General features: G+C 43.0%; 1 protein-coding gene across 3 annotated transcripts in view; it reads left to right on the plus strand.

Moving 5' to 3' along the window:
- The window catches only part of COL27A1 (collagen type XXVII alpha 1 chain), a 274259-nt gene that overhangs the window by 8074 nt on the left and 242515 nt on the right, over positions 1–23670 (plus strand). For all 3 annotated transcript variants that reach the window (XM_075835266.1, XM_075835267.1, XM_075835265.1), the window contains 2 exons: positions 16599–16669; positions 18550–19892. In XM_075835266.1, coding sequence (XP_075691381.1) covers positions 16599–16669; positions 18550–19892 — 1414 coding nt within the window. The remainder of the gene's footprint in view (positions 1–16598; positions 16670–18549; positions 19893–23670) is intronic.

Here is a 23670-nt window from a genome sequence, read left to right on the forward strand (position 1 = left end):
TCTGTAGGGAGAGGGATTAACATTTTACCCAACCGAGCACAAGTTAAAGTGATCCTCATGGCTGACTTTCCCAGGGGATGTCATTGATATTGCTGAGTTCAGTCATTTACTTTGGGTTCTTACAATTACCCAACAATTAGTTCCCTGTGGATGAGATTAACGTTGCGAATAATGCAGAGTCCCAGGCGAGACATAAGGTCCAATATCCTCTTAGTCGTTACACTTTAATCCCATGCATATTACTCTATGTGAAAAACTGTTGATTAAGGGATCGGGATAGTCGGGATAGTCCTGCCCGTCCCATAGAAAAGCATTATTGTATATAGTGGCCCCAAATGAAGTGTGGTAGAGGGAGATAGCTGCTCCGTAAGCTTGGCTGAATTTAAGACACTGTATTCAGAGTATTTTGTGTTAATATTTGTGTAACGGTCTGTCCCGTATATGTAGAATATGTATATATTTGTATAGAGCCGCTCAATATAAACACTATAGCTAACGTGTAATAAAATGTGTATATATTTGTGGCAGTGTTGTAAACATTTCACTGGAGCTGGACTGTTACATCGTCTGTCCAGTGCTGCTGGGTTTATTCACTATATTTGGCGAAATTTTGAACGGTCGGGTAAAAAAAGAAGCAATAGCTTTCAGCACTGCATGAACTCGCTCATAAATCCATGCATGGTGTTCAGAACCGAAGCCCGAATAAATGACATGTATCGCGTAAAGGAGGAACGGATAAACCTTAAATTGCCCCATCGGCAGTGCTCCAGGGGGCCCGTCCTAGCCCAACAGACATGACTGCAGCAAGTAAGGATCAGTCTTCAACACTTTCCCCAGATGACAGCTTAATCCCTACATTATATGTCAATGGCAGGACCTGGAAGTGACAGGAATAGTACGTCTGAGGAATAGCAGACTGGGATGAGCAGTGTCTGAGCGAGTGCATCCTATGGCTAGGACCAGGGCTCGACACTATATCGACGTTACCTTAGCACATTAATACAATAACGTTTCCACCTGGTGAGTGGCTTCTGGCGCAATAAAAATGAATTGAAGGGTATGGATGTAGCAGAGCTCAACTCGTCCTTTGGCTAATGATGATGAGGTAATCGTTGGTTAAACCTCTGTTAATACATTGAGATTTTACAAATGACAAATTCAGCTCTGCTACATCTATAGATGGGGCAAATAGGAAGACATTACTGCAGTCCAAGCTCAAACCTTAAGAAGGCTGCCCCATATTGAAGCCTCCTAAAAGTTACCTGCCACCTTGCCTGGTAGATAAACTATAGAAACTGGTAAACAGTAGTTAGCAAATGTAGCAGAGCGGGTAATTAACAGATGCCCTGCAGTGATCCAGCAGCTCTAGATTGCACACCTAGACTGGAGGGGATCCCACATTGTGAAGTGTGACAGACACAGCCTTGCCCCAACCTGCACTAACCCCTTTGCACCCACAGGATAAGGATTAACCCTTCAGTCTGGTATGTTGCCAGTCCGGCTCAGGGATTTGATCGTGTCATTCATTCTTGGTGTATTATAAACAGTTCATCGTAGGACACTACTACCCTGTCTAGTGATGTACAGAATTACCTGTCTTTCCTACTCACCAAACTTTCCACTATTCCCTGTAACTCTTTAGCTACTGCAGAAATCCAAGTTTAAGCATTTTCTTCCAGCCAGAATCCCTGGTGGCATGCTGGAACTTGTAGTTCAGCTTTATCACCCGTGGCGGATCCTGATGAGTCCTTTTGTTTTGCAACATTTGGCGACAGACCGGCTGCCTGCTCTATTTGTATAAGTAAAGGTAACAGTACATATAAGTCCCGGTTCACATCTGCATTGGAGGCTCCGTCACAGATCCGGGCGAAAATACCAGTACCAATAGTACAGCATGATGCGCTATTTCTTCCGGGAAAACCACTGACACCCTGACTAAAGTCAACGGGTTCCGTTGGGCACCTATGGTGTCTGACTTAAAACGGAGTCTGCGCTTCCGGTATTTTCGTTGTTCAGCTTCTCTGATGGAGCAGAACAACAGGAAGATCGACGCAGATGTCAACAAGGCCAGATAAAATTCGGCATAATTCTGACCTGCGTTGGAGTCTGTGTCTGAGGGGCCTCCGTCGCAGATCCTGTTGAGGCTACCGGAAACCATAGCTCAGCATGTTGCGCTATTGTTTCCAGTAAAACCACGGACACCCCGAAAGAAAGCCGATGGAACCCATTAAAGTCAATGGGTTCGGTTGGCCGCCGGCGGTGCCTGTGGTGCAATGGAAACGTTGTGCCCGTTTTTTTCCCTTGACTGAGCAGAATAACGGAAAGACCCGACGCAGATGTGAACATTGCCAACCAGTCTAAGCTCAGGTGAAAGTTTGGAAACAAACTCTCATGACTGTTTAAAGACTGTGGAAAATGGATAAAGTCAGGAACTGGCAGCAATCTAATATCTATGGGGTCTGGCTGGATGGATTTTAACCTGTCTGATCCTTTTCTCTTTTTTGAAGATAAGCGACACAAATATATCTGTTAGCTGCTTATCCCTCTGCACTTTAAATGTATGTCCAACCAAGGTGAAATTGTTTAGTGGTCGGCCAATAGATCTGGAGTGTCTATAGCCTGCATTACACATGTTGGATGTTCTTGACCGTTAATCGGAGGTTATTGCCTGCTTATGGACGGGCCACCCCTTGGTATTTCATTGTCAGAAGTCACCATGCACAAATCTAAGTGGGGGGAAGAATCTCACTTGAGTCGTGTTTTTTAATGGAGAATGTTGATGGGAGTTTTGGTTGTCCGATGAGTCATACATAACCTCATCTACGTAAAAGTTGAGTAACCAAGTTGACCATGCCATGTGTTTAACCCTGCCCACTTTTTTTCTTTTGAAAACTGGCACCTGGCAAGAAAAGTTGCACATTTTTGCACAAATATACCTTTTCATTCCTTTCATACAGTCATAGAGGTAAAGGGGTTGTCCGGGACATTTAAAAGACCGGCTGTAGGCAGGGGACAGGCTAATATATATAAAAAAGTAATACTAACCTGGTAAATCCCCTGCGGCTCCAGCGCCAATGGTCCCTGCCAGTCTCTTTACTCTTACAGGAAGTGATGTCCCATTTCATCCATGTAAATGCTGCAGCCAATCAATAGCCATATCGATGACGTGCCATTCTTGCCAACATCACAGCTGAGGCCAGTGATTGGTTGTAGCAGTCTCATGGATTAAACGGGAAGTTGTCACTTTGTGTAAAAGTAAACGGGCAGGCAGGAAGCACTGAAGCCTCGGGGGAATTACTAGGTGAGAATGACTTATTTTTCTATTTTAGTACATCCCCCGCCTGCAGTCTGCCTTTCAAATGTCCTGGAAAACCCCATTAAATCATAAAATTCTGTCTGCCAGCAGCCGCCACTAGGGGGAGACAACTGCATATGGATTTATATAGATGGTATTAAAGTCAATGGGAACTGTACAAATCTGTATACAGTCAGCTCCTGCAAGTGGCGGACGCAGGCAATCATTATGACAGTAGGGGAAGCAGCTAAGTACGCTTCTCACCATCGGCCTTAGTCGCATGGTCTAGTACTATGGTAGGTACACCACTGGAATATATCTATATGTGAACTGCAAAATGGTGTTCTATGGCGGACTTACACTACATGTGCCATAAAAGCTGAGTTGCCCCTATCACCTGCATAGATTCCTCTTTGATATGAATCTAGCTCTTGGAACCAGATTAACTAATCGTCCTTTGTATATCATCCCATGTTTTGACGTGGATAGAATTATACTTTATTTTCTAATTTTCCGACCCAGGGACCCATGGAATGTGTTTCTGGCTCGTGCTGTAACTTTTTGATGTATATCTTATTCAGTGTAATATGGAATCGTTGTATTAACCTATAGAGAGATCCATGCGTTGTCGTAGTCTGCTTTCCCACATTATCTCACTGACCAACCTAAAGGCATACAATGGGAGTCATTTATGAAGGCCGGGCATGTTTCCAAACTATGTCATCTTTTTAATTGTTTGCATATTTATGGGCATTCCTGCTAATTGCATGTCATTAGCCCCTACCCGTTATTAGTGGAGATGAGTGCCGTATATTACACATTGGCATTGATAACCCACACCAGTCAATCCAAACGTGGCGTTACTGTCACTTTATTAAAGTAATAAACCTTACATGTGTTCATGTTCCTCTTTTTATCTGCATAATAATCCACTTGTTAGACCAACAGTTTGTGCTCTTCTTGATCTGACTGAAAGCAGGAAGTTGAAACCATAGTCAGCCATTTTGGAGGCTATGAATATGTTTTTCTCAGTCACTGAGTCACAGGCTGCACACAGATTCTTTCCTGTTCTCTCCTTCTACTCCCCTATCTCCAGGTCTGTCAGTCTTGTGTATATTACATCCGTAGTCATGCCTTCTGCGGGTTCTAGGATCGGATTGTAAGGGGAAGGCACCTTTACACTGTAATGGGCCCACATAACCCTCAAGTACACATTCCTGGTATTTTTCAATTATATTCATAGATGGCCTATCTTTAGGATGTTTGATCAACGAGCAGGTTTACCTCTACTACCTTCATAGCCCAGCAGAACGAAGGGGCAGAGCAATCGCTGGAATGCCACAGCCCCTTCACGGTTTTCCAGATACAGCAGCGTGTCCGTATACTGCAGCTCGGCCCAATTTACTTGATTCTGGGGGTTCTAGGGTTTGACCCACACCAATCTCACATTAATGGCCTATTCCAATTGTTTAAATTTAAGAATGGTAAATATGGGCTATGGGCATGTTTACATCCTTCCAGTTCGTTTTCATGTAATTCTTTTATTCAATGAGTTACATAGACGACCCCCCACATAGACTTGTATTTGCAGCAAGGAGAAAACATCCATGAGAATCTTTATTTTATTGCCTCAGTAGGTACGCTGGTTTTTGGCTAAAGGAACCAGAAAAAGAAACAATATAACAAACAGATGTTTTAAACCATCGCTTTCGTGTAAAGTTACTATATAGTTCTACTAATGAGAAAAATAGATACAGATATAACTAGTGTGGAACTGTTTTTAAGCCTCCCACTCAAGACCCCCTCTAATAGAGAGACCCCCGGACCCTAGACAACCATGTATTACATGGTCGCTCATTTATTTTAAGCCACAGCCACCGGAGGAGAAATGTAAACACATTTTCATTACTTATCTTGTACTCATCCTGAGTTGCAGCCTGTATTATACTCCAGAGCTGCGTTCACAAATCTTCTGGTTGTCGTTGGAAACAGTCAACAAACTTGTTGTCAGACACACCCTAACAACAAGTTCTTCTTATATAAGATTATTGTACTGTCTGGTGTAAAAACTGCACTTTCTAAAATGCAAATCAACACACCAACTGTCTGAAAACCTTGAGCCAACAAGGGATTGTTGGAGATTGCGACTTTCATGCCTGCAGGATTGTGTATTCAGCTCTCGGCTATAATACGGGTTATTACTCAAGATCCCAGAATCGACAATTCTCACCTATCCACAGGATAGGGGATATGATTGTCTGATCGCTGGGGGCCCCACCAATTGCGAGAGCGGGGGGTTTAGAATCCCCAGTTCCTCCTCACTGCTCGACCACAGCGAGGAGGACATTGAATGGAGCGGTGGTCGAGCATGACCCTGCTGCTCTATTCAAAGTCTATGTGAATGACGGAAACAGCCGAGTACAGCGCTCGGCTGTTTCCATCAGTCTCATAGACATTGAATGGAGTGGCAGACACATTCTTGACCACCGTTCCATTCAAGCTCCTCCTCACTGCAGGGGGGTTCTCACAAACAGTAGAGCCCTCCGTGATTAGATAATTATCACCTATCCTGTGGATAGGTGATAATTGTTGCTTCTGGAACAACCGCTTTACCAAATAATATGACTTAAAGATTTGAAATGTAATGTCATCCACAGTGATGTCACTTACAGTGCCGGATGGCTTTTATTGTATATAGTTCGTGCCTTTTGACCTCATACGGATACGTTGTTGTATTGTCTACGATTTTCGAACATCAGCGACCACTTATCCACAACTTGAAATGTCTTAGTGATGGTCTTCTTTTTCTCACTGATAGTTTTGTTGCTCATAGTTTTTGATCATTTCAACCTTGCTGTAAGAGAAATCTGCTCCCCATATACTGAGTTTCTGGTGATTTTGTGCTAGTCTTGTGCTTATACACAGCAGCCAGTCAATACAGAGCAGCAGTGTAAAACATGGGGGACAGTGTAGCAGCCTGAGCCTTTGATAAGGAAAGAGGTGGATATCGGACTGCCCCAACTTACTACACATTACAAACCTGCAAGATACTGTAGACAGTCATCAAGCAGGTCCCCGTGAGCAAACAGGAAACCCCCAAAGTGTCCCCGCCTGCAGGTACCCATCTTAAAAGCTCACTCCGTATCACTTTCTGCTATATACAGAAAAGTGTATTTTCTTCTGTTCCTGCACCTACATGTGTTGCTGCTTCATCGAGATCTGGAGCTCTATGCCCACCGCTGACTGAGATGAGGGTTCCTCAACAAGTTTCCATGTCCTAAAAGTATTTTAAAGTAAGCTTCAACTTTTTCACAAACAGATGTGCATTTTGGTCTTTCCACCAATAGATGGCGCTAAATGGATCAGAAGCCTATAAATCACATAATCCATGTTTGCAGATCAATAAAGGTTCAGGAATTCTATTTAACCATTTCATTGATGGCATTTTAAGTTGGTGCATAGCTCTTCACTTTGCTGTATGTTTGCACTGAAATGAAATACTCCTTAGCTATGTGTAGAAAGCTTTGTGTGAAGCAGCAGGGTGTTTACCTTACACCCTATCCAGCAGTGTCCTCACACACTTCTTGCCATAGCCGTGTGCTATAAATTGCCGAATAGACACAACAAATCTTCGCTTACTACTTAATGTTTGGTAGCCAGTGGTACACAAGGAGATGGAGTGACACAGAGATGACACTAGCATTCAAACTGCGAGCCTCCCGCTTCAAAGACCAGTATGTTTACCATTAGTCATCTCCTCCTTTCCACCATCACGGTGTAAAATTTGACACCATTCCCCGGCTACGTTCCTGTACCGGCATATTTCATGAATGAGCGTGTAGGTGTGTGAATAAAGTACTACAATATTTTTCAACGTAACCGATCAATTTGTGAAAAAGTTTATTATTCTTCTACTAATTTAGCATTTGGAGTAATGTAACTGATGGTATAATTCTCTTTAAGTACTTGCTTCATATAACCTGACGCCCAATCATTCACGGTTTACGTTCTTATTCAAGAAAACTGAAAATATATGGGTCAGCCTTGATCCGGACATAACTGATACACTGCCTATTGCTGGGTCTGAGGGGGCGGTGCATGACACAATGATTCAAAGAAGGCAAAAGAGAGAATCCCTGTGTCATGCTCCGCCCCTTAGGATCTGCACTAGATAGACCACAGCATCAGTTTTGCCTGGAGTGTTCCTATATAAATATATATATATATATATATATATATATATATATATATATATATATATCCGAGGCAATGGTCAATTTCCGCACGTGTTTTCTGCAGGTTTTTTTTTGCAGCGTGTGGATTAGATTTGTTCAGATCTTATCCACTTTGCTGCTACTGTAATATTCTGTGGAATTTCCGCAGCGTTTTTGCGCAAAAGAAAAATTCAGGTCGAAACGCCACCAAAATTGCCGCCTTTTTCACAGAAATGCTATTTGTGAAACCACCCTAACTGACGGAGATTCTGCAGTGTTTACGCTGTGTGGGGACGTACTGTGAAAGGGGACGTTCAGTTAAAATGATCTTTCATTATGTCCGTCAGGGTGGTTTCACACCGCGTTTTTGGTGGCATTTCTTACTGCATTTCTTTTTTTTTTTAATGCAGCAACCCCTAGGTAAGGCCGTTTTTTCCATAGTCGTCTCTATAGGGCTTGAAAAACGCCAGAAAAATATTGCGTGTTTTGAATAGAAAAAATGTGAATAGGTCATCCGTTGTCTGCCTGTTCTGTGCTAAAGAAATAGAGCACAGTAGGATCGCCAAGTATATCCGGATATAATAATATATTTAAAGCCACGTAAAATGCATTACATAATAGAGTAACTGCACTTTCAGAAAACTTGATAGGTCATAGAGACTTATCAGAAGTTTTGATAGGTAGGGGGTCCAGGTGCTGAGAACCAACTGTTGCTGAAGCGAAGGTGCAAACGCACTCAGCATCTTTTGTCTGTTACCGTTTCTTTTCATTAGCCTGAAGACGGGCTCACATAGAACGTCTATAATCCTGTCTTCAGCCAAACGAGTAGAGACGATCAAAGATGAAGGTGATGGGTTCTTGTGCCCCTACGTTTCAGCAATGTTGCGTTTCTTAGCCGTTTTCCTCTCTGCAGGCGCTATCTCTGATTCTTAGCTGCTGGGTGGAGCTTAACCGCTATCATGTCTTCTATACACTGCACACATAAAAAAAAAAAGGCGTACATCCTGCTCCCCACATCTCTTCGTAGCACAGCATCAGAAACAGCAGCAACATGGAGGACATTCAGCAGTAATGAGCAGTGTAGCTGTGATTCCAGCATGTAACCTCATCCTTCAGTAAACTGATGAATTTAGAGTGAGTGAACAGTTAGAAGGGAAGGAAAGCAGACTGATAAGTGGAGAAAGAGGCATTTTTCTCTAAGATGTAATAATGAAGTTTCTGTTCGCTTTTACTATTGATTAATGTAAAATTTTACAAGTTAGTAACCATTTAATTGCCAGTGGTGTGATGTTAACCTGTATTTTGGCCCTTGGCCTCCACATCCAGCCTTTGTGTGTAAGCCTATAGAGAAGACCTCAGGCGGAACCATAACAGTAGCTTCACTTTAATATGTTTTTGCCTAATATAAGATTTTCCTCTGGCAAAAGAAATCTCAGAAGCTTGAATATAAGTCTGTCAGCGGCCTGATAATTCCGCACATAGAAGCTCTTAAGAGTATATACTTCATTTTTAATGTACCCTGAAACCACAATTGACATATATTTGCAGCGTTACATCCTCATAATGTTGACATGCATATCCTACTTTATTACTTATTTTGCTTTTTCATTTCCTTAGTCAAACTCGTTGGCATAGATACAGTCTGCATAATTCTCAAACTTTGAGAAACATTTACACGAAGCATTGGAATATATTAGGTGTCTGATGTGATTAATTGAGTCCGTTCCATTTTTTTTATTTTTATGCATCGGATCCTACACCGCCCCAAGAACGTCAAGGGGTAACTGGAAGCTCTTGGGCTTCAATGCAAAATCTTCAGTAGGGTCCCTAACAATTCAAAGTACTGATATTCTCATATGGGGCAGGGGGAACTTTTTGGCCTCCTCGGGCTTCAAGACCTGGGTGCGACATACCTGCCTTTACTGTTTGCCAGCTTTTGTTTCGCCCACCAGTAATAACTATTGTGTTTCTGCTTACGTTACGGCGCCCATGTATCCTGCGCTGGCCTAGAACACTTAATGCGCAAGGCATACTGAGACCCTCTCCGTGGCGGCTTTCATTTTTCTAGTGCAGGATGGCCCAAAATGGCTGAAGAGGGGTTGTCATCCACCTGAATAGATAATCTGCCTAGGTTTGCACGGGTGATATCCTGTAATTGCCGCCATATTGGTTGTCATTCAACTTCCAAGAAAAATATATTTGAGAGTAGAGAGGGAATTTTTTTTAGGGTAAACTCTGTTCGATGGGGAAGTGGCACACCTTGCTTAGTAGGCCCCGTTTTTAGGTTTGTACATCCAGGATAAATGTGGCCTAGATTAGCATTCTGTCATCAGGCCTCATTGTTCTGGTACCTGTAATTCTCTGGGGGTTAGAAGAGGAAGGAGGGGCGAGGGCCGAACATTTGTATTACTTAGACAAGCTGTTGTTCCCAATGAGACTATTACATCACCAGCTATTTCCATGCTACGCTCCAGTGTTTCCATTTGAAATATGGAACCAATATTGTATGGATGTAGCCAGTGTCTTGTTTGGTTTACACTGATTCAACTTCATGTGTATTTTCCATAGGCTTCTCTGTTAGAAAATCCCACACACACTAAATGCGCTCCATCGGGAATGTTGGCCTCATTTACAAATGGCCCTGAGTGTCTGTCTGAAGCCTGGTCCTTCCTGCACGGTATTTTAGTTCTGTAATGAGGAACAAGACCCCTGGGCTGTCCCGTTGCTCTGAACTCAGTCATCCACATTGAAGAGTCCACAGATGAAAAGGACTAAAAAGGAACTGTTTATGTTTTACCTTGATGTGAAAACAACACTTGGATAAAATGTAAATCACAGAGCACTTTACGCGGTTTCTTGGCAGCCGGGACTTGGAGAGATTTAACAAATTGAGGCCGAGCTCAGGATGCCTTTTGGCAGTTTATAATGACACACTGCTTTTGCAGGGACTAGAATGAGTGTATACCAGGAAAGGACCCAATGAGTTTTTTTCTGTGAGTCGTGTTACCAGATGAGCATTTCATCCACGTTCTTCATAAACCTATCCGGTAAAGCTGAGCTCCTCTGTCTCTATGACCTTTCATGGCCAAAATGAGTGTGACTTCCATCCCACTCGTGTGATTATCATCCGGTAATTGTATGGACACATTTTATGTTAGTCCTAGGTCTCTATGACAGCAGATGTTCTAATACAAAGCTAAGTTCACAAGAGTAGGAATTGGGTATAAGGAAAGTACCTGTCAGAATGGTCCCTCTTCAGAGGAACAAGCTACATAATGAAGGGTTTAAGGAATTGCTTAAATAGACATTCCTGATATGTTATTATTGGCAAGACCCTCTGTAGTCATGGCAGCATTTTTTTTTGAGCAGCACCATATCTTGGCCATCTGTAGGCACAAAATACCTGCTGACCATAGACATTAGATTTTGACCAGATTGACGTCTGTTTGGGCAACTGTTTTGTCCATACCACTGCAAACATTTATGACCATGGACAGTTAGGTATCACTAGATGAGGTAGTCCTCAAATCTAATAGTGCCATCCAGTGCTCAACCAATAGTGCCATCCAGTGCTCAACCTATAGTGCCATCCAGTGCTCAACCAATAGTGCCATCCAGTGCTCAACCAATAGTGCCATCCAGTGCTCAACCAATAGTGCCATCCAGTGCTCAACCAATAGTGCCATCCAGTGCTCAACCAATAGTGCCATCCAGTGCTCAACCAATAGTGCCATCCAGTGCTCAACCAATAGTGCCATCCAGTGCTCAACCAATAGTGCCATCCAGTGCTCAGATAATAGTGCCATCCAGTGCTCAGATAATAGTGCCATCCAGTGCTCAGATAATAGGGCCATCCAGTGCTCAGATAATAGTGCCATCCAGTGCTCAATTAATAGTGCCATCCAGTGCTCAATTAATAGTGCCATCCAGTGCTCAATTAATAGTGCCATCCAGTGCTCAGATAATTGTGCCAGCCACTGCTCAGATAATTGTGCCATCCAGGGCTCAAATAATAGTGCCATCCAGTGCTCAAATAATAGGGCCATCCATGGCTCAAATAATAGTGCCATCCAGTGCTCAAATAATAGTGCCATCCAGTGCTCAAATAATAGTGCCATCCAGTGCTCAAATAATAGTGCCATCCAGGGCTCAAATAATAGGGCCATCCAGGGCTCAAATAATAGTGCCATCCAGTGCTCAAATAATAGGGCCATCCAGTGCTCAAATAATTGTCATCCCGTGCTCAAATAATAGGGCCATCCCGTGCTCAAATAATACTACCATATAGTTCCCTAACAATAGGTTCCATCTACTGACCACATTTTGCCATATCATTCATAATGAATATTGCCGACATACAGTGCCCATAAAACATATGTACCCAAAACATGCCTACATACATTGCACATATAAGTTCTTTAGAGGGGCCAAATAAAACTACCATCCCCAGTGCCTAAATAATAGTATCAATCATATCAGTACCCATATAATACAAACATCTGTAGTGTCTTAAGTGGATGGTCGTCCTAATTCTTCACCCTACTATACTGTAATGATAAATGATGTCACTCACCCTTGTAACACAAGATATATATATATATATATATATATATATATATATATATATATATATATATATATATATATATATATGAGAGATAGATATATATGATAGATAGATACATACATACATACGCATTGTGTAATTGTATGATGTATTCCGAACCAGCATAGAAAGAGAGAATTCTCTTTTCTCAGATGGTTGGAAAAAGCCATCCATTAACATCAGACAATTAATACCCTTCATTAGTCACTGACCGGGCATCTCCGAGCTGGATTAAGTTTTTCCACTCTCTTGTTATTCCCTGCCAAAGTGTGCGTTTCAATGTTTTGGCACTTGGAGCTTTGCCAGGAACGTGCAGAGCATCCTCCATCCATGTTGCGATCCTCTGTTCTCTTATTTCTGGGAAAGGTTCTCTTTTGCTCATGCTAAATCAATATGATAACTTGAGTGCTTGTTTCCGGTAACTGTATTGCAGTCCTAGACAGACTTGTATAGGTTTCTTAGTATTAGTATTTTTGGCACAACTGCTGCCTATGTTCTATGAATGAACCCTCCAAATAATGAACGCATTACATGATCTGCTCATTGTGGTTTATGGGAATTTCTTGCTTTGTCATCAAGTTTTTGACCTTAGAGTTTGTGTTCTTTATTTTGTTGGTTTAGTATGTCGGAAGGCTCTCCATATTAGAAAATCCATATTGAAATAACCTATTAGGAAAAGCTGAGTTAATAGAGAGGAGGGCCACCATTCAGGACCCTCCTCTATTAGCTAGAGAATGTCTCTATCTCTGGAGGGCCTTGCATGTCTGTGCATTACATGGGAGGCCCATTTATTTTAATGAGCTACGTGCAATATTTCATTTCCCCTGTGGTGGTGCTGCAGGGAAATTTAAAACTTTCTGCTTGGTTACCCAACAGGTTACATCTGATCGCTAAGATCCCCTGCGATCAGTCTATAGTTGGGTGACGCTTCAAGCAAAAAAAATAAAGGCTGTTCAAAGAGGACAACCTCTTTAAAAATGAAACTAAATGTGTCCTGCATACTGTTGCTGGTGATTTCCACCAAAAGCATCAAATAATTGCAAGATTGATAACCGTATCCAAGACACTTTTCTATTTTGCTCTTCAAAATATTTGTTTCTTATGTGGTGGGGGTCTATGATCTCATGTATACAAGTAACTTATGCACCCCCTATTCCATAATACCTTATCATCCCACGAAAGGACAGCCTGGTACTTGGTGCCCCTATTTCACCCTCCAATCCTTAGACATGACCTTCCGCCTGTTTCCTTTACGCTTTTTAGCTTTTCTGTGTTTGTCGATAAGGAGAAGACGGGTTCCGGGTCACCCAGCCCACCCATAGAAAAGGGCCACCCTTTTTCATGAGCCACATAGCAGCTGCCTATATGATATGTATTGTGTACTTGCACTGTACCACTACTAGTATGTAGCGTTATAACCCCAGACATGTTTTTAGGTATTTTAGTCGGTCTGAAGATGATAACCACTAATAGGAACCATTGTAATTCCATTTTTTATACTTATTTATATATTTTATATATTTTGAGTCGTCCCCAAGCTTTTCACAGATCTTAAGTGATGAATACGTTTGAATGGCTGTTCCTCCTCTTTCTACTTCTTACTGCTCTACTGGTGTCCGTGTCACCTTTTACTGTAGTTCTGGCATTCTATTCATGGACCATGTGCAGTGCTCCTCTTGTAAAGGGCCCTCTTGTATAGTGGCAAGCTACAGCGCATGACATTGTGGTGAAGATGAACATGTGTATGTTATTATCAGTAAGAAGTGCTCTATCCATGGCTGCAATCTATAGGGACTTCTGAAATTTCTCCTTGAAGGGGTATTTCCGCATTAGGCCCCATGCACACAACCTTATTTTTCATCCGTAATTACGGACCCATTCATTTCTATTGGCCACGGACACCTTTCTGTGTTTTTACTGATGGGTGTCCGTGCTGAAAAAATTATAAAAACCTGTCCTATTCTTGTCAGTAATTACGGCAGAAGCCTATGGGAGCTTCCTTAAACACGGACAACTCTGGATGTGCATCCGTATACCGTCCGTATTTACGGAAGCGTTGCTATGCAACATGCTGATGACAAAATTTGCATCCTCCCTTTTTTTTACGGGTCCGTATATACGGATGAAATACAGATGCCTACGGATCCGTATCTACATACAGTATGTCGTGATAGATGAAAATACGGTGGTGTGCATGGGGCCTTAGGCCCCATGCACGCGACCGTAAAAAATCTCTAATTGCGGACGTAATACGGTCCGCAATTACAGACCTTGCCCGGTTCTATTGACCGCGGACACCTTTCCGTATCGCTACGGAAGGATGTCCGTGTCGTAGAACCGTGCCGGGAATTATGGAGCATGTCCTACATTTCGTTTTTCACAGGCTGTGCTCCCACACTTTTTGTATGGGAGAACGGCCCGAAAATGCGGCCTGCGGGCAGTGATTACGGGCACGGTCGTGTGCATGAGGCCTTAGACAGTTATAGCATATTCACGAATGCTATAAATGTCTAATAGATTCAGGTCACAGCTCTGGGACCTGCACCTATCTCCAGAATGGACATCACCCGGCCACCGCACCCAGCTGGAGGATGAATGGAGAAATAACTGCGTGTTCGGCTGTTTTCGTGACGCCAATAGAACAGTATGGAAAGAGCTCTCACTTCTCCATTCATTCTCCGCTCGGTCGCTGCTCTAGGCTCCTCCGACAGGACGGGGGTCAGGTGATCCCGGTTCTGGAGATATGTGCGGGTCATAGAGCTGGGACCCACATCTATCAGACATTTATGGCATATCCTGGGGATTTACCATAAATTTCTAAGATGGGAATAACCCTTTAAGGACCCCAAATCAGAATAATCTCCATTTGAACTGAGCAGTTTAAATGGCAAATTCACATCGTGACTAGAACAATGGATTGTGTTCTACAGATCTGGTCGGGGTGGGTGTATTTTGTCATCATTTTCCAGGGTTCCCTTTGTGCTCCTGATGATGTATTTATAAGCAGCTGTGTTAGTAGAATGGACATCTCAGTCTCTCTGACCTTTCTTGTTGGTGACAGTGACTCCGTGTCACCGCTTGTGAACTTAGTGGGTCTAGCCGGGTTCATGATGACCTTCACTATTAGATTACTGATGGTCAAATCAATTTAAGCTACATCGGCTATTTCCAAAGCTATTTAGATTACACCTCAAACATAGAATTGCCTACACTGGCCATCGCATGGTGCAGATTTGTTCTGCTGCTGCGAAGATCATTCGTAAGAAGTTGCACCTAGGCCCTGGCACCTGAGGGGGTGAAAGGCATTGCATAAAAGAATAGCATTATGCCACGATGTCACAATAATTGCCCAGTAATGTAATACCTGTAGATGGCGCTATCTGTAGAAATGAATACTTGTGTAGGGAAGACGTTACATAAAATGGCATGTGACAGGTAGGGTAGAGTGTGGCATCGATTTTGCACTGGGACGACTTTTCTCATTTAGGGTGTCCCTGAATGAACCAGTCATGTGCTTGTAGTAGTGCATGTTTGTATTTGTAGGCATGCCCCTACTCTAGGAGCCCAGGGACCCCACACCCCACCAACACATTGTTTCCATGTTGGCGATGTGGAAGCATAATGACATATCACTGAACTATAATACCATACTGTCACTTGGTCATATATTAGTTGAACTGGTTTACTGACCTGAATAGCGCTGTCTTCCTGATTCCAGCCGTTTTTTTTTGTTTTTTTCCTGGACCCCATTTCAGAGATATGGCCCACTGTTGTATTGGCTCCCTCTATGCTAATTTGCTGTAGTTAGCCCACAGGATGTGAACTACCTTCAACCTGCCTTGCGCTGATTGGTCAGCATTAGAGGCAGGGAAGCTAGCTCCACCCCATTGGCTAACTACAGCGACTAAGCCAAGGGAACTAACAGAAAAGTGGGCCATATCTCTGGAATGGGGGGCAGGAAAAAAAAGTTAAACGGTGTTGTATTCAGGGAGACAGCGCTATTCAGGTCAGTTAACCAGTTCAACTTATACGACCTAGTGACAGGTCTAGTTGATTTCCCTTATTGGGGCTTATTTTGTCTCCCCAAGCGTGTGACAATTACCCCATAAGGTTATTTTTCTCACTGCTAATTTAGCTCTAATCAGTCCATAATCGCTCCAACCTGGCTGTAATAGAACACGTTCTCCATACACTGCTTGTTCCTATACATAGCCGCCAATTTGCATAAGCAGAGCTACAGTGTAAAGTATGGTAAAGGGACACAGCAGCAGCCTGAACCTCTGACGAGACAGAATTCGGACTGAATTATATTCACCTTCTACCTAGGATTAACCTGAAGATAGATCCTGTTGTATTAGTGGTGGGATGCTCATTTACACGCTATGTAGAGACAAATATGTTGAGATACTGCTGTTCATTTGTATTTATTTCACAATTTTTTTACCTTTTTCATCAAACTAAATTCACTTTCCTTCTCTTTCAGGAGATCGCTCTTTCTTTGGATTCTTTTATATGTATCCTGTTGCCTGGATATTTCTCAGGGAGCAGCTGAAGGTAAATGATTTTGGTTTTTGAAGTAATATAGACATGGTGGAAGTGGGCTAATACCATATGAAAGCCACACAAGCGACTGTTGCCGCAGCCACTGGGTTGTTCTTCCCAGGATCTTGAATACTGTAGGGTAGGAAAGAAAATGGCAGCCACTAATGGCCATAGAACGCAAAGAAGGCAAATCGAAGAGGGGAATAGAAATGCATTTCTCTTGTGATCGCAAAAAGTCTTAGCTGGCGGTCTGTCTGAGGGGAGGGAATGCTGACAAAGGAGCCAGACTGGGAAAAGGGGGGATTGTGGACATACTGGAGAAGTAGGATACAAACTAGTGTTACGCTCATAACATAAAGACCATTTGTCAGCCATAGGACCCTGTGTTTATGTGTCCTGTTAATAAATATTCCTCAAAAATCTTGAATTATGGATATTGACCTGTGCTCACGGAGTTACTTTATGAGCATTTTACGGTTGTTTTATAAGGCTGGGTACACACGGTGCATTTTGGTTGTGTTTTTAGCATGCTTTGCTTGAGGAACTCCCATTGAGATACATGGGAGTTTATCTACCAAAACACAAAAAGCAACAAGAACGCAACATATGAACCCAGTCTTATGGATCAATATAGCATGGATCTGTATTACGGCCTTGTGCATGGGTCCCAACAGCTGCAGGGACATCCAACACCCCACAACTGCTCCCTCCACACCATCCGCAGAATACAGACGTTGCTTTTGCCTCCTGTATTCTGTCAAGTGAGATGACAAAGGCGTTGTCAAGATTAGCACATTTTGATGGGCTTTCCATTAACAGAATATAGGCAATGCAAGCAGTGTCTGTGTTCTGCGGACAGCACTAGCAGAGCAGCCACGAGTAGCTTGAATGCATTTTTTTTTTGCCAGCATTGAGTCCGAAAAAGAGATTAATTCACACGCGGAAGATTTTATAGCAGAAATTTCTGCGACTTTCCCATTCATCTTTCTGCAGAAAATCTGCCCCGTGTGAATATACCCTATACTTCATTTTTTTTGCTTGGTATCCACTTATTGTTTTGTAAAAACAAACAAAAAACAGGCAAACTGTACTGTGTGAACAAGGCTTAATAGGTTTATGTTAGTCTCGATTCACAATAGCATCATAGATTCTGTAATGAAAGCCATGACGCAGTGAGGGATCGATCCAAATGGTCACTAACGGACCATTGACTTAAATGGGTACTGTCAGGGGACCCCATTGACTTAAATGGGTTCTGTCAGGGTACCCTTTTTTATGTCCTGAATAGTGTAGCAGAATGCACTAAAATTGTTGTAAAAAATACAGGAGGTTCACAATAGAAGTGTCAATAGACCTTTATGAAAATGCTGATAATGCAATTCCTAGCATAACCGTGTAGTTTTACCTAAAGTGAACCTTTTGTTTTCAGATCTAGCGGCACAGACATGGTATGTAGTAAATATAAGTAGTATTTTTATAGATATGTAGATATAAATATGGAATAAAAATAACATTCACCAAGCTGTACAGTGATAGAGTGGGTGCGGTATCATAGGAGGCTCAGCCTCGCTGCTTACAATAAATCTTTCATCTCCATTTTGGACTCCTTCCTTTTATCTCTTATATCCTGATATGTGACCGGCATCCTGACCACAATATAGAGGAAAACGGAAGTCTGAAGGTTTGCCTGGGGCTCTCCATACCCTTGAACTGGTTCTTGTTAGGAGACCGAAGCAGCTGCTTGTCAGCCATTCATTAGGATGCACCATAGGCATGTGTGACTGCGTGTATGTCTTCCGGACGGCTATATATCCGTTATATGGTCCAGTTTTCTTACGCTTGCTCTGCATGTGGTCACAAGATTGTAAAATATTTATGTTTTTGTGTTTCAGATGTGGACGTTCTTCAGAGGTTGGGCCTCATGGGAAGCAAGCCATCCAGCCGCCCAATTCCCGAAGGGGTCATACCATTTAAGTCGGGTGTCATTTTGACACAGCGAGCGCATATCGAAGCTCCGATATACGCCGTCCTACCGCCGAGCTTAGGAACGAATCTCACCCTGGTGCTGAGCCTCTGCTCACATCGCATTAACAATGCCTTTTTATTCGCTGTCCGAAGCAAAAAGAAAAAACTTGAGCTCGGGTTGCAGTTCATCCCGGGGAAAATTATAGTGTATGTGGGTCACAAGCAATCTGTATATTTTGATTACAATGTCCATGATGGCCAGTGGCACAATATGGCCGTTGATATTCAAGGCCAAAAGGTGACTCTATATACTTCTTGTGGGAAGCAAAGAGTTAATGCCAGTCTGCATATAAAGAAAGATGACACATTGGATTCTGATGGGGTATTTATGCTGGGAAAGCTGAACCAGCAGACTATACAATTTGAAGGTGCTATTTGCCAGTTTGATATTTATCCTTCCGCCAAGGCAGCTCATAATTACTGTAAATATCTCAAGAAGCAGTGCAGGCAAGCGGATACCTACCGGCCGAACCTGCCACCTCTGATTCCACTGTTACCCCAAGAAGCCATTTTGCCTCCCGCCCAAGAGGTATTAAAAAAATCTGTAGGTAATCTTTCCACCATTGCTCCTCAAATAGGGTTGAATAAAACAAACTTGACAACCAATGCCAAAGTTAAGATTCCTTCTGTGAAGTCAACGACAAAAACGCCAGCCTTACAGCCATCAACATCTCCAACCCTTCTTAAAGCTGACACTCAACTTTCTTCAAGCGTCTTAACCAGGACTGCCACAGTGGCCCTCAGGATATCCACGTCTGTTACTTCTTCACCCGAACAGCCTCTGCTCTCGGTAACCAAACTCAGTGCTTCGCTTGGCAAGAACACTACAAAGAGCAAGAAGCAGGTGCCATTAGAAAAAATAACCAAGCAGACCACCTACCAAAAAATAACTACCAGGCCTCCGGCAACAACTGCCTCATCTAAGCAGGTTAAAAAAAGCACCGGAAATCCCAGGAGTACAAATACCACCATCCCAAAGCAAGCCTTGGAGAAAAGAACTAGCACTCCGACTCCAAAGCATCATACCATGAGTCCCAAGGTCTACTCAACAGCCACTTCAGTACCTTACACAAAACCAGGATCTGGATTTCATGACATCACCTCCTCAATTACTAGCATACCCGTTACTCACGATTACCTGTGGCTCGACCCTACTGCATTTCCGTACTTGATGGGACCTCCTGGGCCTAAGGGGGATCAGGGTGCCCCAGTAAGTGCCACATTGTTTTCTTATGTATGATACATGTTGCTATAGATATTTTTGCATTATTAAAATGTTAGTAGTTGATGATAGGTGGAGTCGGTCTTCTCATGTCTAGTTAATCATTTAATGCTACTGACTAGGAGTGATCTTTTTGAGCATGTGTTTCTCACTGCTATTAGGCCAGGATCACACACACCATTTTGATGCAGATTTGGCTCAGTTTATTTTTAGCCAAACCCAGGCGTGGACACAAAAGAAAGGAGATGCATCAGTCTTTTCTTTGTACCTTTCCTTCCTTTTGGATCCACTTCTGGCTTTGGCTCAAAAAACTAAGCCAAAAACGTCATCAAAACTGCTTGTGTGATCTTGGCCTAAGGGAGGATTTACACGAGCGTGTGCGTTTTGCGCGCGCAAAAGGCACTTGACCGCTCCGTGTGTCATGATCATATGGTGCGCGGCTGCGTGCTTTTCGCGCAGCCGCCATCATTATGACACTCCGTATGTTTGTAAACAGAAAAGCACGTGGTGCTTTTCTGTTTACATTCATAGTTTGACTGCTGTTGCGCGAATCACGTGAGTCCCACGGAGGTGCCTCCGTGTGGCATGCGTGATTTTCACGCACCCATTGACTTCAATGGGTGCGTGAAGCGCGAAAAACGCAGAAATAGGGGACCTGTCGTGAGTTTTTCGCAGCGGACTCACGCTGCGCAAAAATCACTGACAGTCTGCACGGCCCCATAGACTAGCATAGGTCCGTGCGACGCGCGTATTACACGTTTAGACGTTAAAAAAAAAAAAAGTTCTGCTTTGGGCTCCATTTTGCAGTCTCCAGAGGGGTTTGTTCATTATTCACTCCATGTGAAGGCCACACTAGACTAGGAGCTCTTTGTATTTCACGCTCTATTGAATGGTTCCCAAATGTTGCATTTCTTTATATGATTGCAACCATATTTTGAGGCTAGATTATGAATTATAACATAGCCATAACAATACCTTCTATCATCTCACATTTTGTTAAACTGTGAAAACATACCTAAACACTATCACATGGGCCAATGATCGGGCAAATGAGCATACATATGAAGGCTCGTTCCCGATCATTGCCCTGTGTAAACAGCGCAACGATCAGCCGATGAACGGGGAAATGCCAGTTCATTGGCTGACCACATCTTTTATGCAGCACTGTATATTATCATTGTCTGCAGCACATGTCCCTGTGTAAACAGGGAGATGTGCTGCCAACATGATGCAAATGAATGGGGACGAGCGATCTTAGTAACGATCACTCATCCCCATACATAACCAATCCATGCTCCTTGCAAAAAGAGCAAACGAGCGCTGATCAACGAGCTGTCTCATTGTTTGGCGCTTGTTTTTCGCGGCCCATATTGACCCGTGTAAAAGGACCCTAAGACTATGTTCATATGCAGCAGATTTTATCTGCTGCGGAGTAAGCTTAAAATCTGTTGCAGAATCTGCATGTGTTAAATTCAGGTTTGGCTATTGACTTCGATGCAGATTTTGTTGTGTATTTTATGAATCAAGTCTGTGGCAGAAAGAAGTGAACATGCATGCTATAGATTAGAAAATAAAGATTCGTCACAGAAAATCCACAACTTCTCCACTGCATGTCAACTGTGAACATGGCCTTAAAATTAATTATTCCATATGGAAAAGCAACTATTTCAAAACTACTTTTATTCGCTGTGTAGCCACAGCCTGAGGCTAAGTTCACATATTGCGTAATTGCTGCGCAATTTCAGTATGTTTTTGCGAGGCGTATAATCTGCGTCGTATTACAGTAGCAGCAAAGTGGATCAGATACTCAAATCTCATTCACACGCTTGCGGAACGTTTCTGTGCCATAATTGACCTGTGGTGCGGATAATCCGCAACATGTGAATTTTCTACGAAATGGTTGCGCATTTGTTGCAGGTTTTCTCAGTGTTCAATGGGGAAGTGAAAATCCGCAACAAATGGCAAACATTGTTTGTTTTTTTGTTTTTTATTGCAGGATAGCTGCATTTCCACAGCAAATATTGCAACTATAAGAAAAAACACTATACTTGCCTCTCCGGCGCTCTATTATTAAACGCGTCCCTGCTCCCTGGCTGGTCTGTGCTGATCCGGCCTCCTAGGATGATGTTTTATCCTATGTGACCGCTGCAGTGTCACATGGGACGAGATGTCATTTCAGGAGGCCGGCTCTTCAGGGACTCTTCACTTTGGCAGCGCCGGGGTAGATGAGTAAAGTCTAATGGACTGTTCCTAAAACTAGCAGATGTTACATTTGTGGTCTGCAAAGGGATTTCATTGTTCAACGAGAGTTAGAATATGAGATTCCATCTGCCCCAGGGTAGACAAACAGCAGGTATGGGTGGACGTGATCTGCAACGATGGATTCATACTCAAATCAGTTCAGAGCCGTCCACATGGATGAGTGGGCCCAGAGAAAGCCATGAGAAATTCCCCAGACCATAACGCTGCTGCCACCAGCTTGTGTTCTTCCAGCGATGGTTGCAGGATGTTTGCGCTCTGATGTTTCTTGCCTGACATGCCAACGTCCATCTGTTCGATGAAGCAGAAAAGTGACTCATCGGAGAAGCCAATCATCGGTGATCCAATTCCGATACTGCCGTGCAAGTTGAAGCCTTTTTTCCCGATCACCTTTGTGACCATCCGTCTGCTTCGGAGCCCCATACGCCGTAGGGTTTGCTGAACTGTTTTAGACACACGTGGTAGCCCCCTGGTTGATTTTCACGGTGAGCTGCTCCACTGTAGCGTGTCGTTCGGCCCTCGCGTCCCTTCATAACCGACGTTCACCTTTCACATCATTGGCACGTGGTGCTTCACAGTTTCCACATCGGTTATTCCCAATGGTGCCATTTGTCCACTCATGATAAACTTTCACCACAGCAGCAGGTTGCAAAAGAACAGGTCGCAAACTGCGCTGTTTGAGAAATACTGTCACCATTGGCCCGAAAGCCAATAATCATCCCTTTTTGCAACTCTGATAAATCGCCCCTTTTACCTATGGCAACAACGTGTGATATGTGTTCAGACTATCACACACCTTATTTACCCACCAAGCCAGCGCGTGACGTGGGCTATGCGCTGCCGACGGCGAAATTAGGAGATGGTCATAATAATGTGACTTGACTGTATGTGACCAGGCTAGATCTCCAAAAGAGCATGAAAAGACAGTGTTGTCACCCAAGTAATATCCTTTGTTTCTAAATTTTGCGTATAGGCCCCCTACACATCACGTTCTTTTCCTACATCTAGTGTGTACTCCGTGAGCTTTCCTAAACGTGAACATAGTGATCCATTAGCCCGACGGACACCAAAAGAGTGTCCTTTTGTCTACCGTCGTGCTGGTATACTTCAGTATCCCTTTTTTTAAGGTATGGAAAAGTGTAGTAAACTACGCAATTTTATACAATGGGGTTCTATCAAAATCTGAATACTGCGCAGTATAAGATTTTATTTATGGGTGACGGATGCTGCTGTTCGGAAATTTGTCACTTTCTATGTTTAACCTATACTTTTTGGAGCTTTTCCTGGCATATAATATACTTCAATAATGTGGTGAAGGGGCCTTAGGAAGCAAATGAACAAAAAATAAATGATTCAGTGCAAAGATGTCTATAGCCTTTAAACATTGGGCTATGTAAGATATTTTGCACCCTTGTGTTTAGTGCACAGTATGGGTCGTCTCTGCTGTAGCCTATTCCCCAATTAAGGATGGACATTGGACAACCATCGGGCATGAAACCTTCATGTT

Source organism: Rhinoderma darwinii, chromosome 8 (genome assembly GCF_050947455.1).
Source record: "Rhinoderma darwinii isolate aRhiDar2 chromosome 8, aRhiDar2.hap1, whole genome shotgun sequence".
Lineage (NCBI taxonomy): Eukaryota > Metazoa > Chordata > Amphibia > Anura > Rhinodermatidae > Rhinoderma > Rhinoderma darwinii.